General features: G+C 34.9%; 3 protein-coding genes and 1 long non-coding RNA gene across 6 annotated transcripts; all 4 read left to right on the top strand.

Annotated features, from left to right (window-relative positions):
- Positions 1-959: 959 nt before the first annotated feature.
- Positions 960-2,723, top strand: LOC137745631 (putative pectinesterase 11). The gene is made up of 3 exons (XM_068485619.1): positions 960-1,556; positions 1,632-1,870; positions 1,988-2,723. Exons 1-3 carry the CDS (start codon positions 960-962, stop codon positions 2,721-2,723), a joined length of 1,572 nt encoding a protein of 523 aa, XP_068341720.1.
- Positions 2,724-3,908: 1,185 nt separating this feature from the next.
- LOC137745585 (putative pectinesterase 11) lies at positions 3,909-5,487 on the top strand. Its single transcript, XM_068485562.1, has 4 exons — positions 3,909-4,307; positions 4,413-4,601; positions 4,877-5,115; positions 5,304-5,487. The coding sequence occupies exons 1-4, from the start codon at positions 3,909-3,911 to the stop codon at positions 5,485-5,487; spliced, it is 1,011 nt and encodes a 336-aa protein (XP_068341663.1).
- A 1,370-nt stretch (positions 5,488-6,857) lies between these two features.
- Positions 6,858-12,436, top strand: LOC137710259 (uncharacterized). 3 transcript variants are annotated; one of them, XR_011064959.1, is made up of 10 exons: positions 6,858-7,237; positions 7,423-7,482; positions 8,088-8,170; positions 8,540-8,591; positions 8,700-8,784; positions 8,928-8,978; positions 9,562-9,638; positions 10,220-10,303; positions 10,832-10,877; positions 12,224-12,436. It is a non-coding gene; the product is annotated as an uncharacterized lncRNA (long non-coding RNA). The 3 variants fall into 3 exon arrangements; XR_011064958.1 differs by having other exon boundaries at positions 12,215-12,436; XR_011064960.1 differs by having other exon boundaries at positions 7,423-7,496; positions 12,215-12,436.
- Positions 12,437-15,381: 2,945 nt separating this feature from the next.
- On the top strand, positions 15,382-17,490 carry LOC137710249 (phenylcoumaran benzylic ether reductase Betv6). Its single transcript, XM_068449181.1, has 5 exons — positions 15,382-15,694; positions 15,785-15,919; positions 16,177-16,414; positions 16,674-16,877; positions 17,056-17,490. Exons 1-5 carry the CDS (start codon positions 15,512-15,514, stop codon positions 17,220-17,222), a joined length of 927 nt encoding a protein of 308 aa, XP_068305282.1. The 5' UTR covers positions 15,382-15,511; the 3' UTR covers positions 17,223-17,490.
- The last annotated feature ends 538 nt before the right edge of the window (positions 17,491-18,028 follow it).

Genomic DNA, 18,028 nt, shown 5'->3' with positions numbered 1-18,028 from the left:
AAGTGATTTCCTGTTTCGATTTACTAGTTTATTAGTGTATGTACATGAGATTAATTTGCATTAGAGAATTGTGACCAAAATATCATTTTTGTGTCTAAATAACATTACTAATTACAATAATATGTCACAACGTGATGGTTACACACACTACTGTATAGTTTTAAATTCACTTAAATAAAAAATAATAACACTAGTAATTATTAATAATCAAGAACTCACATGTCTATTACATATCAACCTTATCGTTCATTTATTATTTAAAACAAAATCAATAACGCTAGAAGACATATCAAAACTAAACGCATATCAACTTTACCGTTCATCTGCTTGTCCGCTACAATAATACATACCACTTAATTAGTGATACAGGTTTTGTATAAAATTTAACTGTTGCAAAAATCTATTAAATTTTTATATACAAAATTTAACTGTTGATTTTACAGACTGCTTAGTGGTACGTAAAATAGAAGAAAACTTATCTTGTTGACATGTTTATTTTCGTGAATGAAATGTGGACTGGACTGGAGGAATAGACTATTATGAGCCATGCATAAGATAGAAGTACAGTCCACATGACAGAAAGAACTAGAAGAACTATTTGGCATTCAGAAAGGGAATGTAATTTCAGCACTCAAAAATCGTTCCCCAAAAATAAAGGAGTCCAAAGGCAAGGGCGGAATCCCAATTAAATTGGTAAAAACGTTTATTGTTATATATTAAAATCAAATTCAAATCGAGAAGAACATAGTTGAAACGGGTAACTTCCAGAGCTTTTGCTGCCGATCTACTGCTTGAACTCCTACCTGAACATGGAGATATTACCATATACCATATTCCTACATGTACATAGCATGTATATGGGAGCAAACCACTATATATCTACAAACATCTACATATCTCATAGAACATCTCTCTTTGTTTCTCTCTACGGATCCCAAGCCCCTGCATTTACGAGCATAATGGCTAAATTTGTGACCCGTATGATCAGGTGCTTCTTCTCCATGGCCTTATTACTTCCAACTTTTAGGCATGCGCTATCCCAAGCAGCTCAAGTGAATATAGCCCTGGCGCCCCCAACGGTTTTTATAACCGTCGACCAGTCAGGCAGCAACGATTACACTAAAATACAAGACGCCATCGATGCTGTGCCGTCCAACAATGCCCTGCCTGTGTATATTTGGGTTAAACCTGGCATCTACTACGAAAAGATTAATGTACCTTCAGACAAACCGTTTATAACAATAAGTGGATCGACAAGTTATGCAAACGACACCGTGATAACGTGGAAGGAATCCGGCGAGATAAATGAAACCGCAGTCTTCACTTTATGGGCATCTGATTTCGTAGGGCGCAACTTCAAAGTTCAGAATACGTATGGGACGGGTGGCAAAGCAGTTGCACTGAGAGTTTCGGGAGATAGAGTAGCATTCTATGGTTGCAGCATTATGTCTCATCAAGATGCCTTATTTGCCGATATAGGCAAGCAATACTACAAAGACTGCTACATTGAAGGAGACACTGATTTTATATTTGGAAGAGCTTCTTCTTTATTTGAGGTACGTATGTGACAGCTATATATATTTACGATAAAATTATTTGGACATGCAAAACTAATACACTCACACTAGCAGAATTGTCACATGCATTCGCTTTCGGAACAAAACGGAGCTATAACAGCCCAAAAAAGGGATTCACCATCACAAGATGCAGGGTTTGTGTTCTTGGGAGGCGAAATCACTGGCGTCGGAAGGGCAGTACTAGGAAGGCCATGGGGTCCCTATTCGACAGTCATCTTTGCCTATACTAAGATGTCGGATGCGATTCTCCCACAAGGTTGGGACAGTTGGGGCCGATCAACTGAGTACTTAAGGTTTACATTTTCTCATGTTAATTTTTAGTAATTAGGTTAATTATTTTATTTAATTACTTTATTTATTTATTTGTTTTAATGTCTTTCTAATTTGGTTTCAACTTGATGGGTATGTAGTAAGGTTTACTATGGCGAGTACAAATGTACTGGAGCTGGAGCCGTGACAGCAGAAAGAGTTGCGTGGGAACACAACGTTACGCCAAAAGAATTTACATCCTTCATGAACAAGGTTAGGGGCTTTGGAATTGGAAGCTGGCAAGGTTCCGATGGAGGAGGATGGAAATATGGAGCTCCCCCTCGTGTCAGAAGAGATGGAGAAGGAAACAATGGAGGACGGCAACAAGGACCTCCTACATCTATTGGAGATGGAGGGAAACAAGGATCTCCTACTCCCATTGGAGGTGGAGGGCAACATGGACCTCCTCCTCCCGCAACTAGAGAAGGAGGACAATATGGAGCTCCCGCTTCCTTTGCAGGAGGATGGCATGGACCTCCTCCTTCCATTGCAGGAGGAGGACAATATGGAGCTCCCCCTCCCTTTGCACGAGGATGGCAAAAAGGACCTCCTACTCCGGTTGGGGGAGGAGGGCAACATAGAGCACCTCCTCCTGCTGCCGGAGGAGAACGAGAAAGAAACAATGGAGGAGGATGGAAACATGCAGCACCCATTCCCATTGGAGGAGGAGGAGGAAGAAACAATGCAGGATTAGGGCAACATGGAGTTCCTACTGTAGGAGGAGCCTCCATCGAGGGGTGGGCAGAAGTGCAATGGAGTGGTTGTGAAAAAGGTGCTGCCCGTCCAGGCCTTTTGGGATTGTTTCTTGTTTTGCTTCCTTTAATCCACTTGTCATGATTTTATGAGGGGTAAAATTTTAGGGCAAAACTTGGATGGGGGCGAGTATAGGAGAGATTTTTCAATGTGACCGCCACACGAGATAGTACACCACATGTCTTTATATAAATGGTTGGTTACGTGTATTAAAAGGTTAATAACTTAACAATTAAAAATTTTCACCACTTGCATAAAAACATGTGTTCCCGTCACAACTAAAAATTTTTCTGAGTATAGTAGAAAACTTTGTAAATCTATTAGTTTACTTTCCTTCAGTAATCAAGTTGTAGACTCTTATAGTTGAAACTTAAATTTAGTGACAAATGTAACTTTTTAAATGCATGCATAGGACTTGTATGAATCCAAACAATTACTCCTTACAGTGTTTATGTTTCCACAAGTGCCACGAGAAAAACTGACAATAATCAATATTAGTTGCACGCAATGCACAAAATAAAGAGCGTAAAGGCCTTTTAGTAGCTAATAACTTCATTAGTTATTGATACGCCTCCCAAATTTTTGCTCATTTTATTTTATGTGATTAATATCAATGATTTTTGTCGGTTTTTCTTTTAGTAGTGCAATGGCCTTAGACCTATGGCGACCGCCTATTTTAATTCATTGTGAGAATATATAATTTGGACCAGTTCCAGGCTTCCAGCTCTATTTTACACCGGTGGCAGCCAATGTCAAAACTCCGAATCCAAGCAACTGAGCTGCCTGCTCAAATAACGTAATGGGTGATAAATCCTAATATCACACAAACGACAAACTAATTCTACTTCTTAAGCAACCTCAAGACTTGTGTAACATCAATAATCCAATTAGGCCGCCATTACAACATTTCATATCAATATAATCTGATCTTAACCACCTCATATCACTCATTTTAATTTCAAACATTTGTTTCTTCAGTCTCAAGGTACAAATATCCTGCCGCCGGCTACCCTGGAAATTCCTTACAATTATCCTCCACACGTTTACGTAAAAAGTGATTAATTCTAATAATTCTTCAAACACTTTATTGTCAAGAAAACGGCCCCACCTCCCTCGGCATCCACCTGTAACTACTATATAACAATCAACGTCCATCCATCTTCTTCAACATTCAAATTTCAATCCACTTTCTTCAATATTCATTTCAACGTACGCATATATTCATTGATTTTTTAAGAGTATTTGAGCCAAAAACCTCTAATTTCGACCATGGTGGCTGTTTGTGGTACTTCTATGACGACCAAGTGCTTCTTTGTCATGGCTTCATTGTATGTTCTTCTGGCGCTTTCTCAAGCAGAAGCAGAAACAACTCAGGGGTCCACGGCAATTCTAATAACCGTGGATCAGTCTGGGAAAGGCGATTACGAGAAAATACAAGATGCCATCGATGCGGTGCCATCGAATAACGTCGATCTTGTGTTCATTAGGGTTAAGCCTGGAGTGTACAAAGAAAAAATTACCGTCCCCGCGGACAAACCCTTTATTACAATAAGTGGCACAAAGGCAGTTGACACTATAATTACGTGGAACGACAGCGGAGATATATTTGAATCTGCAACTTTCTCTGTGTTGGCTTCGGATTTTATAGGGCGCTACCTCACAATTCAGGTACATATATTTATGTGTGTGTGTGTACGTATAGTACGTTTCACATGCATGTCCAGGCATATATACGCTTGAATCTAATAATTTTAATTGCTGAATTCATTGCAGAACACTTATGGAAGCGGTGGTAAAGCAGTGGCGCTAAGGGTCTCAGGAGATAGAGCAGCATTTTATGTGTGCAGAATTTTGTCTTACCAAGATACCCTACTTGACGATAACGGCAGACACTACTACAACAACTGCTATATTGAAGGAGCCACTGATTTTATATGTGGAAATGGTGCTTCTTTTTTTGAGGTAACTTATATAAGAAAACAATATTGTTAGCGTTTTGTTTTTGAAAATTATTGATTTTATTGTTTCGGTCTAAACCGTCACACTATCACGTGTTGTTATCAATATGTTCATGATACACTTCATCTATCTATATATTATAATATGCAGATTAGTAGCTAGTAACATGCATGTGATGTTAGGACCATCAGCTCAATGATTTCTCAAGGATTAATTAGTATGGTGCTAATTCATATGTTTGGCCTTCAATTGATGAATAAATTAATTAAATTTTGCAGAAGTGCCATTTGCATTCGATTTCGAATGGAGGAGGAGCCATAACAGCCCAACGGAGGATGTCACCTTCAGAGGACACTGGGTTCTTTTTCTTTGGGTGCAAGATCACTGGCGTCAAAACGGCAGTGTTAGGAAGACCATGGGGTGTCTATTCCAGAGTCATTTTTGCCTTCACTTACATGCCTAATATCATACTCCCTCAGGGTTGGAACGACTGGGGTAACTCAGCCGACCAATTAAGGTAACTCTGACGAGAATTTTTGTTAGCATTCCAAATTATGACCAGGTGCTCCTTTGTTTTTTATACGGTGACTATTTTCGATTGCTAATAACGGCTTTTTTTATCCTTAATTTTGTAATCTTTTTTTTAATTTTTTTTTATTTACATTGGCTCAATTTCTAATTTTGTTTAAATTGATGTATATGCAGTTCTGTTTACTATGGACAGTACAAATGTTCTGGACCTGGAGCAGTGACAGCAAAAAGAGTTGACTGGTCACGAGTCCTAACGAGTGAAGAAGCTGCACCTTTCATAACTAAGGACTCCATTGACGGCAAAGCTTGGATTAGGGCAGCGCCAACTAGTTTCAAGAAGAAGGCATTTTCCCCCTAGAATTGATTAGTTACTCTTCTTGTGTGGAAATATATGTATAGATTTATAAATATTTGATTGCAAAGTTGTTGATCTCATGTATTAATTTAAACATTCTTTCATTGAGTGTACAAATATATATACATCAATTCAATTTCTTTCTCTTGACCTGGCCATGTTTCAAAGCAATCGATCACCACCTTTTATATAAATGTTTGTACAATATATTACAAATTGTTCGAGTTCGTTGCCCCAAATTAATCTCCAAAAACGTCTAGACTAATCAAGGAATGACAATCATGCCGTAAATTTCAAGAGTATCATGAACGGGTCCCTTTAAGATTTAAGATGGAAATAAATAAACTAAATGTTTTCAAATAATTTTTTGAGATAAAACAATAGGGATTTAATTCAAATAAATGCAATTTCTAGGGAGAGCTCCCTAGATTACATCTAAAGGCTCCTCAAACTAACCATAAAAGAAATTAAAAAATAAAACCAACTTGACCAATTTATGAGCCACAACATTGAACAATCGACGAAGATGACAAACTCGAGATGCGGAGAATCTTTGGAGCCCTAGTTTGATATCATCAGAAATCAGACCCAATGCATAAGAAAAGAAATAGCAATTAATGTAAAATCCTTTAAAGAAAAAAAAATTTAAAATGAACTACAACATGCATGATGCATGCCCGTACTACGTTGAGACCTTCCAAAAGAAATAAAAAAGAACTAATGAAAATGGCTTGAAAACTTTGAGTTTTAACGATAAAGACAAAATAAAATGTAAAGTAAATAGTACCATGATTGATTTTTTAGTGTAAAAATATGATTTTTTCGTTAAAATAAACAGTAATATGAGTTTTTCGTTAAAATTCCTAAAAAATAAAGCCCATTAATCTAGTTATGGCTTGCATCTTCCAGCCGATCAGCAGTTAGTTAATGAAGCTGATAACTTGACAGCTAATTGGCTTTCTTAGACTATAATTCTCACCCCTCCTATTTTCCTCTCCTTTTCTTTTCTTCTCTTTCTCTTTTTATAAAAAAAATGAGATAGGATCCTCTTTGTGAGGATCCGGGGAAGAGGGAAGGAAAAAAAAAAAAAATGAGAGAATCTTATTCCGTTGACTTTCTTGGGTACGTGGTATGGGTGATTGGACTTGTGTTATATTCACACACCTCAAATTACTTCTTTCACTTCCTTTTAATTTTTTAACATTTTCTACACACTATTAACACTTGATAGAAAAATATTAAAAAATTAAAAGGGTGTGGAAGAAGTAATTTAGAATGTGTAAATATAATCTCTCCCTTCAAAAATATAACTTGGACCAACGTCATTTAATTTTTTAATATCATTTTATGAAAAAAAAAATATATATATATTATTTCTATACTAAAACCCAAACGCCAGTGTACTGTTCACAGACAGTGGAGTGGCGAAAGTGCCCTTCGTTTGGTTTTCCAGCAAGCTTTTTTCTCTTTGTTGCACAGTTAAATGACGGCATTGCCCTTCTAGGCCACGCGTGACTCCAATTCATTTGCCCAGCCCACGTGTTGATCATCGTAGGCTGTTGCGTTTTCCCTATATTCTTCCCACTTTTACTTTTGCTTCCCATATTAGTCTCTGCTTTTCTATCACTTTTAGACCTCACTTTCTTTCCCTTTCAAACCTTGCTTCCGTTGGTCGCGAATTTGTCGCTCTCAAATCCCGCTTTTTGTCGTTCTCGGCTCTTGGTTTGCTCAGAAAGCACCGAATCAGTTTAAGGTTGTTCAACTTTTCAGTTTTCTTTGGTTCAAAACTGCGGGTTTGATTTTGTTACATATAAAAATATCAAAAGTTAAATCTTTGTTTTTGTGAATTTTTTAACCCAGATCGTGTTATGGGTTTTGTTCATTGGCATTTTTGAGATTTATGATTTGGTTTTTTTGGTTGATACGTTTGTTTTGCAGGTTTCGTTTATACAGAGACAAGGACAACTTGGCCACTGCACCATTTGTCGGCACTTGAGGGTAAGATTTAGCTGGTGAGGTGGTGGATTGCAAAGCTGATCTTAGCTTTATTTTTAATCAACGAATTTGGAAGCATCTTTATATGTTTAGTTTGCTATCTTCTGTTTCGGTTGGATTTTAGGCACTGGAAATTATGAGTTGTTTTGGGTATGGTTTCCTGCCTCTGCTGCTTCCTGATTCTGTCTCTGTTTGTTATTTGGTTTGCTAGAATTTGTGGTTTTGTCCGTAAATTTTGAAAAAAATTTGGGCTAAGCAGAGGAACCAATTCAGGTCTCAGTCATGCTCCCTTCAATCGTAGTTTTATACAATACAAAAGCATTATAATTTAGAAAAATGTTAGTCGTTGTTTGTTAGCAAACTCTATGAGTTGGACTGCTCCCTAAACAGATAGTGAACCATCTTAATTTTTCATTAAAATCACAAGCTTCGGTATCTGAGTCTGCCATATTAGTATCATTCATTAGTTTTTAATCCCATTAATTGTATTTTGAACAAGTTTATTTTTCATACAACAATAGTTATAAACATGTGAATTCTTTTACATCTTAAAAAATAAGAAACTGATCAGGTTTCTGATTTTCCAAGCCTGGTTTATTCTGCATCAGGTACACTTCTGGGCATCATTACGGGTGTCAATTTCTTTACAACTCATGGATAAGTAGTTTCGCGATATCAGTTGATGGACTCGGTAAATGAATTCAATTATAGTTTTCTTAGCTGAGTTGATATCTTATCCACTGCACTGTCCACCTTCTTTTCTTTTGAGAAGATTTGTTTTCTATTGAATTAATAATAAAAATAACTGGAGAAGGAAATTGAGAAAGAAAAAAAAAAAAAAAAGCTTTTCTTGGATATGTTTGTGGAGATTTTCTTTAGTATTTACTCCTTTTGGTATGTTGTGATTACACGCAAATACAGATTATATGTCAATATTGTGGGGTTATAACACATCGGTTTTGGAAAGCATCATTTTGCGTTGTGAATTTTGAATTCTGTGTTTAATTTGCCTTTTATGTTTTGAATTTGAATTTGTAGTCTGATTATGATGTCAATGCAGATTGTCTACTATCAATCAGACACTAGACTATGCCTTCAATCAATTGAGAAAAGTCAGTTCATTTGCAGACTGCCTGGTTATGAGTTTACTTTTAACTATCTGGTAATTTGCAACCAAGTTTTCTTTTTCAACTTATGCTCGGTTTACTATTCTTCTGCAGCTTATTTTTTCACAGATCCAGTCTTCAGTAGATGGCTGAGGAATTTTCACATGCAGCACTGTATCAAATTATCATTGATCATAGGGTATGGCATTGTTAGATCATCTTCTGTTCACTTTGATCAAATTTTTATCGACTTTTTTTTTGTTTTTTATTTTTATAATTATGATTTATTTCTTATTTTGCCTCAAGTTTGGTTGACTTGAGCTTTGTTTATTATCTCTGCAGTACGAAGAAGGCCTTATTAGTGTAATGAGAGAGTCCAATATCAACTGGACGGTAAGTGATCCATTCTTTTTGTTTTTTGTTTTTAATGCAATGTCCATACTTAGTGTAATTTTTACCATATGTTTGACCTTTGTTTTTAAATTAAAATCCACCAATTTGGTTGTGGTTTGTTCCATGATAATTGTATAAAGATGATCATGACATTACATAGTTTGGGAATTAGACTAAGCAATTTGATCAATCTGAGTAAATATATTTTAGCTTTTCTTATGTTTTGACTGTTAAGATAGAAAATTAATGGATCATTTACATAGAACTCACAAATTATGAGTGTGTTATTGCATATGCCCATATTGCTCCTAAATACTAATCAATCAGTATAATTTGTTTTTGGAAAACTAAGTTTAATCCTGGATGGGAGGTAGGTAGGGATTAATTTTGAGAATCGTTACCCTATGAGGATATTCACAGTTAATGGTGAAAGTTATTTTATTTTTTAAATTATCTCATGAATAAATCTGTTGAGGGAGATGATAGTTTTCTTAAAAATAGCATCAGAAGGGAAAATGGATATTGAATTTTTTGGGTTGTTATATTTATTTGTCAAGGTAATGATTTTGGTTTCATGGTGAAGGTTTTATGAGTATGACCATGATGGATCAAAAGCTAGGGATCTTGAATTGGCAATTGGAATTAAAGTCTTAATACATGGTATTTTTTATTTTTTATTTTTTTTATATTTTTGCTGCAAAGTTTTTGATTTTCTCATTTTTTTTATACACAAAATTCCATTTGAAAAGAGTAGGTTGGTTAAATACAAGTTTTCCATACGAATTAGAGGACTTATGTAGTGCTGATGTGGGTATTTTGATCTTCCGTTATAGGAGTGAAGAAACCGGCTGGATTAATCATCATCTTATTTTGATCAAATTTTGCAGTATAGATGATATAAGAATCACAATTGCATATGGGAACTGAATCATCATGACACTGGAATTCAAGTTTCTGTTTCTATCAATGCAGGCTATTGCTAATCACCAAATTATTATGTTTGTTGAAATTTTTGGAATAATATTTTTCTAAAGCCTGATTACTTAAACCTCGCTGCAAAACAGTTGCACATGAAATCATTCACTTTACATGTACAATTACACTCAACTCAGCCAATTACTTTAACAATCTTGCTGATTTTGACCATGCTATTTTACGGATCTGCCAATTGACTTTCTTCTTTACACTTCATCGTGTTTATCTCATACCGATTGTCTAACACTTGAATCTTTTGTTTGCAGAAAATTTTTGGGCATTTTGCACAAGTAATTGGAGCTGCTGCAAAATTTTAACACTATCATGGATGTATAGAAATTTAACGGAGAGTGAGTAAATTGGCTAATTAAAATAATTTAAGTGACAGTGATCATAAAGTTCAGTAGCAAATTGACAGAATAGTCTTTTGAATTGATTAACCATCTACTTAGAGATGCATTAACAAACATCTACACGCACATGCATTTAGGTTGAAGCAAACTATGTTATCACATGATTGAAATCATCTATTTACATCGATAAACTTTTAATTAGCACATGATTGATATGGGTATATAGACCCAACATCTTTAGCTATATGTTATAGTTTGACATAAAAATTGAATGTATCCGTTTTAAATCTTTCAACCATGTTATTCAGCTGATACCATAAACTGCCATATTTTTTAAACTCTGTGGAAAGGAATTTACATGCAACATGATCAAAATGACTCTATAAACAGCTTATAAAATATCTTTTCAAATACATAAGCAAAAAGAGGGTTGGTTCTCACCACGTCTTTACCATTGTCCCATTTTTTAGCTATCATAAAGTCTATGAATTGCTAATGGGTTAACCTTTTTCATGGAATTTTCAGAATTTTGGGTCGTTGGAGGAAGAATTTGGCTGCTTGACATTTTGAGGTATATACTTTTGTTTTGATTTCTTCAGTTAGATAGTTAATTTACACCAATGCTTTTGTTTCTATTTGGGTTTTTGAAAGTTTAGGGATGTTGCTGAATCATGATAATATTTATCCAAATAGAGGTTAAGTCAATTTGATAATATCATGAGAATTGATGGTTATGAAACGTTAATATAATAAATTGATGCTTTGGTTGGTCTAGAATGGTGGTTCACCCAAGACACTCATGATAATACGTGGAAATCCTATTGCATAAAGATAGAAAATCATATGAACATTCAGATAGTTGCTTTACAGGCAATATGATTGCCCTTCATTTTCAAGTTTTTTGAAGTTAAAAAAAAAAAAAAAAAAACTACATTGACCAAGAAGAAGAATTTATATGACTATAATTGTTTGAAACCGATAAGTACGTAATTTATATTCTTATTTGAGCAATGGAGTTCTCAACTGAGTGATTCTTGACAGGGTCTTAGAAATATGATCAGTTTGTCAAGAGTTTCATAGAGAGCTCTTTTGTTTCTCTTTGCAACCACTGCAAGAGTGCAATTAAAATTTAATCAAAATACCTTCACATTCATAATCCCAAAAGTGACTTCATAAGATGAAATTAATTGACCTAATTATGTGCGAACCTCCAATTAAATGAATGAAATATTCAAGGTGGATCGAAACCAAAACCAAAATGAAACAAACAACAGCAACTGCCGAAGTTTTTAAAAGTGTAATTTGGATTTATAAATAGATTTTCTGTTCAAATTTTGTTATTGTGATTTTGGAGAAACTCTTTCTTTAATCTACTTATGTTGTGGGATTTCAAAGTTGAAAACCATTTGCTTTCAATCTTTTGGAACAAATTAGCTTTGGTAGGTAACAGAACAGATAAATTTCTGGAGTATATAAAAATGTTTGCTTTGCTGAGATTGTTCTGTTTAAATTAATCAATTTTATAGTGCACTTTGAAACCTAAGTCATCGATCTGTTAGTTTCAATTTGAACACTTTTGGAAACTTAGAGATACATTTATTAGTTCAATTAGTTAATTCCTACTAAGATTCTTGCAAAACGCTTTTGTTATGCTGTAGTTAAAACACTTTTTAGGGTTGTAAATAGATTTTCACATGATGTAAATAAGATTGTTTTAATGATTTGGAGAATATGGAGAAAAATCATTCCAAACTTAAAATTCAATGGTAGTTTATTGGTGTAAATTATGTTACTCATTAATTTTTCTGTCATTTTTTGGAGTGCCTAAATTTTGACTGTTGTTTAGCTTGGATAAAGCTCAAGGCTTATAACTAAGTTTGCTATTTATTTTGTTTGATGCATTTCCAGTCTTTGTAGCTGACACAACTACATCACCCCCAAAGTTGCAGACAAGGATTGCAAGGTTTTTTCTATCCTTTGGTATTCATTGATTGAGTTTGTTTGCAGTTGAAAATGCTGTCTTAGTTAAGACTTAAGGAGAACATCATATTTACAAAATATACTCGAATGTGTTGTTCGTTGTTTCTGATGTTAATTGTTTTTTTTTTATCAAATTTAAAAACTCTGGTTTGTATTTTTAGTATTATTTTAGCATTTTGGCCTAATGGGTTTGGTTGCATCTAATTGCAAACCCTTCATTTTCTCATGATTTAGTAATTCACCAAGTAATTATGTTTATACATACTCTATTTTTTTTTTTTTTTTTTTTTTGCCAACATGTGTTCATATAGCTGAAAATAAAAAATCAGCTGATTATATTAGATTAAACTTTGGTATCGTTCAAACATAATTATTCCTGCAATTTGTAATCCCGCAGCAACGCGCGGGCATTATTATCTAGTATATATCTATAAATCCATTACCCATCTCACTTTAATCTAGTATGCAAATCCATGTCCAAAATTATGGAGTATTGTATTGCCGGCTTATATAGCCAGAACCTGTGGGCTGCCGCCAGAATTACGTACAACATTCATCCACAAAACGTTAACTTAGTGGATGATCAGTTATTAACGTAGCGTCTAGCTAGCTTGCAAGATATTACTTTTGCAATTGGGGGGATAAGAACGAAGGAAAATATATGTAAGGCACCCAAGTCATATATATATATATATATATATATAAGATTAACTTGTAAATAAATTTACAGAAAGTGAGGAACTGAACTGAAGATCGTATTTTTAGAGATATATGATCATCTAGTCATTTGTGTTTAGTTAAAGCAATTTGAAGAGAAGTGGGTTCACTCATGGCAGTATGGGACTCACCTGTCCTAATAAATAAGTTCAAGCCACGCATTTAATCCTAATCCTAATCCTGTTACTTGTATTAATTTGTAGCTTATTCTGGAATTAATCCACGTGTTTGATATTTATTTCACTTAATTGCAAATTAAGTTAGCTAATTGTGGGTCGCAATAATCTTTAATTCTTAAGGAGATTACGTTTGCGCAAGAGGAAGAGGAATCAATCACTCTTCAAGGAGGAGGTTGAAGCTTACCGGAAAGCACACAAGAAGTCAAATTGCATTAGCCTGATATATATATATATATATGTGTATATATGTATATATTTATATATGTAATACTCTTTTTATGATAATATTGATGAGCATAGGCAACTGTTTCTAGCATAACTCATATGGAGAAGAAAATTACAGAAATCCAGCTCGTTTCCGGTGACCAGAACAAAGGACGTCACAGGTACTGAAGTCTGAAACAAGCCCTAGGGCTCAGAATATCATAAACAGAAATGGCTGGTTACTTGTTAATTAGCATAATAATTTTCTTCTCATTTTTTATTTGTAAAACATAAATAAATAATTAATAATATTATGGATGCATACATGCAGGTGGACAGTGCGCAATTGGGCATTTCTGAATTAACCTCCAATATTAGAAGCCGATTCCAACACTAGTCATGCATCACAGTTTCATGTATCCAATAGCTCGGCCCCTAAATCAAACGACCATGGTCAATCAGTCCCTGAGCTGTCCTTAAGGCCCAAGAATTCGGCCCATAAAAGTGGGTCCATATGCTTGACCCGTCAATCATGGGCTTCTGTGCACTCTAATTTGATCCGTCACCTTTTCTTTTTCTTTTTTATTTAATTTTTAAATTGTAAGGACCTTATGACTTGGGCGATCGAGTTTCTTGGTAGTCATAGTTGTGTTTCTATTTCAGGATCTTAAGAACTGATTTGGTATTGAGGTGATTTTATAAAAAATAGGTATAAAAAGAAGTTGAGCTTAAAAAGGTATTTGGTAAACATTTAAAAACAACTTATTTTCACAGTTTTGGATGAAAAATGGTTGAAAAAATAAGTTTATTCTCACATCATAGCAGAAACAATTTTTTTTCAAAGCACAAGAATACCAAACCAACTTATGTACATAAATCTTATTTAAGGAAGTTTCATTTTATTTCTAATGTCTTCCACTCTGATAGTTAAGATGTTACATCACAATTTTAAATTAGAAGAGAGATTTAAAAAATAACAGATCTATTCATTGACTTTTAATAATCTTTCAAGCTGTTGCATAATTTGGTCGGCTAACCTTTCAACATTACTTTTAAGCAATCCACGTTCTTAGGATATTCTTTCACAATCGTAAGCCTTCCAAACATTCATTTGAGAAGCTTCAATAAAAAACGTAAAAAAAATAAAAAGAAAGAGATAAACACATTATTTTATATTTTAGATTACTCGTGGAACTTGAGGATGGGTTGGGTTGGGGTAGCTTGTCCTTGCATCTTCGTGTTTTTTTTTTCTTCCATCAAATTATTCCTTTTGTAAGTAGTTGAATGCAAACAAACATGGCGTGACCACGCTTTCTTAGCCTTCACTCAAAAATCATTGTGCCTTTTCTAAATTCTTGTAATTATTTTTGCTATTAATTATGATATTTAATGAGTAAAATAGTTCTCTTCAAATGGAATTAGGTCATGGGTCTTATTTATACAAATGATATATTTATATTCGAATCTAAGATATCTCACTTATAAATGAAAAAAAAAATATTATTCGATGTATTAAGTAACAGATCATGGTCTAATTTATATTGTCCTTTTTGAACTTATTTGTTGTATTTCCTTTTCAACTATACTTGTATTTATATTTTCCTTGAACTTTCTATATTTTTTTACTAGTTTTTTTAATTAGTGGTTACACAACAACAATAACGTCTTGATCACGTTAGGAGTAAAGTCTATGAATCTGGAATAACGAAAGTGTAATAGTCCGGTTTTGCCCTTTACGAACCCCTTTCTTGAACAGCTTTACGAGGGTAGTTATAACTTTTCACCTAGTATTTTTTGCTTCTAAATTAAGAAAAATTATAAAGAAATTTTGATCCAACACCTTTGTAACTGTTCCTATCCTACGGTAGGTAAGCTCTGAACAACAATCTCATAAAGTCAAACAAACAAAGAAAAATAAGGTGAACTGTCAATCCCACCATTTCAATTTGTCACCATTTTCTTTCCCATCTAGAAGCATATATGATATAATATTATATAATTTCGTCCATAAATTGTTAATTGTGCTCTTGCTACTTCTATTCACTTCGCAACTTCAAAAGTACTCGCACAAAAGAAAAAACTAGGAAAAAGAAGAAGAATTTGAGATTCTTTTTTCGAAATTCCAATGGCAGAAAAGAGTAAAATTTTGATCATCGGAGGCACTGGCTATATCGGAAAGTTTGTCGTCGAAGCGAGCGTAAAGGCCGGCCATCCAACCTTTGCTCTAGTTAGAGAGAGCACGGTCAAAGACCCTGCCAAGGCTAACCTCATTGAGAAGTTTAAGAACTTGGGTGTCACTTTGCTCTACGTACGCATGTTCATATTAATCTCTCTATAATCTCGCTTCATGTTTAAGTTAATTATGTTATGGTAGTTAATTATGGTGATTAATATGCAGGGAGATCTTTATGACCATGAGAGTTTGGTGAAGGCGATCAAACAGGTGGATGTTGTGATATCGACCGTGGGTTTCATGCAAACTGCAGACCAAACCAAGATCATTGCTGCCATTAAAGAAGCTGGCAATATCAAGGTTAGTGTCTCTAATTAACCAGAGGATCTATCGGTCAGGTTGTCTGATCAAGTGACATATTCGACTATCTAATATTAATATGTTATAGTGTCGATATGCTTGTTAGTGATAATCCATGTGAAAATCATTTGACGACTTAAAATTATCAGACAGTCCGACTCAAATTTTGTTTCCTTCTAATTTAGGGGTTTTTAGGCGAAAGATTTGCAAAACTATGGGGATTAATATAAATATAACTTGTCCTGTATTTTATGCAGAGATTCTTCCCGTCGGAGTTTGGAAACGATGTGGATCGAGTGCATGCAGTTGAACCAGCCAAGTCTACGTTCGACCTCAAGGTCCAAATCCGGCGTGCTATTGAGGCCGAGGGCATCCCCTACACTTATGTCTCCAGCAACTGCTTTGCTGGCTACTTTCTGCCCTCATTGGCACAGCCAGGTGCCACTTCTCCACCCAGAGACAAAGTCACCATCTTAGGGGACGGAAATCCGAAAGGTAACAATGTCAACGAAAGTACTTCTGTTCATAAGCAATTATGTTATAAGTACTTTTACTAGAAGGCACTTGGGAGGTTGTTCATGAAGAAGTACTTGCCAGGTGCCTCTCTACAAAGTACAAAAAAATGGTTTTACCACTCAGAAGCACTCTAATTTTTCTACCGAATGGTTCATAATCGCTTTTATTTGTATGTAATTGATTTGATCCATTCAGAAGCAATCTTAAATATGCTCTATATTGTTTGTTAATGTTGCAGCTGTGTTCAACAAGGAAGATGACATTGGAACCTATACGATCTGCGCCGTTGATGACCCAAGAACATTGAACAAGATCCTCTACCTGAAGCCTCCACAGAACATCTACTCCTTCAATGAACTTGTTGCCCTGTGGGAGAAGAAGATTGGCAAAGTTCTTGAAAAAGTCTACGTCCCAGAGGACAAACTTCTCAAGGATATTGCAGGTCAGTAATTAATCATCCATTTTTTTATACAAACGATAGTGGAAGGGAAGGAATTCAAACTCAGATCTCGAGTGCATGAGCGATTGCTCTTAATCAACCGTGCTATAAGCCTCCTGCAGTAATTAATCATGCATTACCTTAGCCATGGTTTAATTAATTAATGTTGTTGGTTTTGCAGAGGCCCCAATTCCAATCAATGTGATATTAGCAATCAACCATTCAGTGTTTGTGAAGGGAGATCATACCAACTTCGAAATCGAGCCGTCCTTCGGAGTTGAGGCTTATGAGCTCTACCCTGATGTGAAGTACACCACCGTGGATGAGTACCTTGATCAATTTGTTTGAAGAGATTAAGATCACAGGACTTCTGCTAATATGTGAGCTAAATATCTCAGAAAATATAACTTTAAATGTCGTTAATGTTGTTTGAGCGGAAGAGTGTGTGCGACGAGAACAAAATTTACAGAGTTTTAATGTATTTTCTATGTTTCTCCTGCACATTTGTGGTTGGTTTTGATTTTTAGAGATGTCAAAACGCTTTGAGAATTGCCTAGTGTATATCACGTCATGGTGATGCGAAATATAAAAATAAGATGATATATTCTTGGCTGTATGGCTGTATTTACAATTTCAAGCTAGGTTAATCGTCATGGACTCATGAGTAACATAATATTTTGAATATAGAACATACAATCCCCATATGTGCATTGTGTGTCTCATGAGTTGCAAAATCTTCTCATGTGACCCCCACATTGATCTCACTCAATAACCTAATCAAACAAACCTGGCGAAGTTTCTCTCATTTTTAATTTGCAACTATTATGAAATGCTTTGGAGCTAAACACACATCACTAAGTTACAAAATATTTTGAACATAGAATCCATGCATTAACACCGTTCATGGAGCATCTCTCACAAGAACACGAGATCCTAAATATTTTATCTCACACGACCCCACACTAATCTCATTCAGTGTGAGAACTATCCTAATCAAGCAGCGTAGCGAATATCTCTCCTCCCCTTATACCTTTATAAACGTTACGAAAATGATGCTTGGTGGCCAAACGCACAACATAAGTTGAAGACGAATAGAACACGCATGACTTTGACACACGAAAGGAAGCACTTGCACAGAGCAAGCAACCACCATC

The sequence above is a fragment of the Pyrus communis genome, chromosome 1 (genome assembly GCF_963583255.1).
Source record: "Pyrus communis chromosome 1, drPyrComm1.1, whole genome shotgun sequence".
Taxonomy (NCBI): domain Eukaryota; kingdom Viridiplantae; phylum Streptophyta; class Magnoliopsida; order Rosales; family Rosaceae; genus Pyrus; species Pyrus communis.
This window is presented reverse-complemented; position numbering and strand designations above follow the sequence as displayed.

What these genes read in the sequence shown, in the direction of transcription:
- LOC137710249 (XM_068449181.1), top strand. Translation starts at nt 15,512, where the DNA reads ATGGCAGAAAAGAGTAAAATTTTGATCATCGGAGGCACTGGCTATATC. An exon ending in AAGAAGCTGGCAATATCAAG is followed by an intron (nt 15,920 to 16,176) that starts GTTAGTGTCTCT and finishes TATTTTATGCAG; the next exon opens with AGATTCTTCCCGTCGGAGTT. An exon ending in ACTTCTCAAGGATATTGCAG is followed by an intron (nt 16,878 to 17,055) that starts GTCAGTAATTAA and finishes TTGGTTTTGCAG; the next exon opens with AGGCCCCAATTCCAATCAAT.
- LOC137745585 (XM_068485562.1), top strand. Translation starts at nt 3,909, where the DNA reads ATGGTGGCTGTTTGTGGTACTTCTATGACGACCAAGTGCTTCTTTGTC. An exon ending in GGCGCTACCTCACAATTCAG is followed by an intron (nt 4,308 to 4,412) that starts GTACATATATTT and finishes AATTCATTGCAG; the next exon opens with AACACTTATGGAAGCGGTGG. An exon ending in AACTCAGCCGACCAATTAAG is followed by an intron (nt 5,116 to 5,303) that starts GTAACTCTGACG and finishes ATGTATATGCAG; the next exon opens with TTCTGTTTACTATGGACAGT.
- LOC137745631 (XM_068485619.1), top strand. Translation starts at nt 960, where the DNA reads ATGGCTAAATTTGTGACCCGTATGATCAGGTGCTTCTTCTCCATGGCC. An exon ending in GAGCTTCTTCTTTATTTGAG is followed by an intron (nt 1,557 to 1,631) that starts GTACGTATGTGA and finishes TCACACTAGCAG; the next exon opens with AATTGTCACATGCATTCGCT. An exon ending in CGATCAACTGAGTACTTAAG is followed by an intron (nt 1,871 to 1,987) that starts GTTTACATTTTC and finishes ATGGGTATGTAG; the next exon opens with TAAGGTTTACTATGGCGAGT.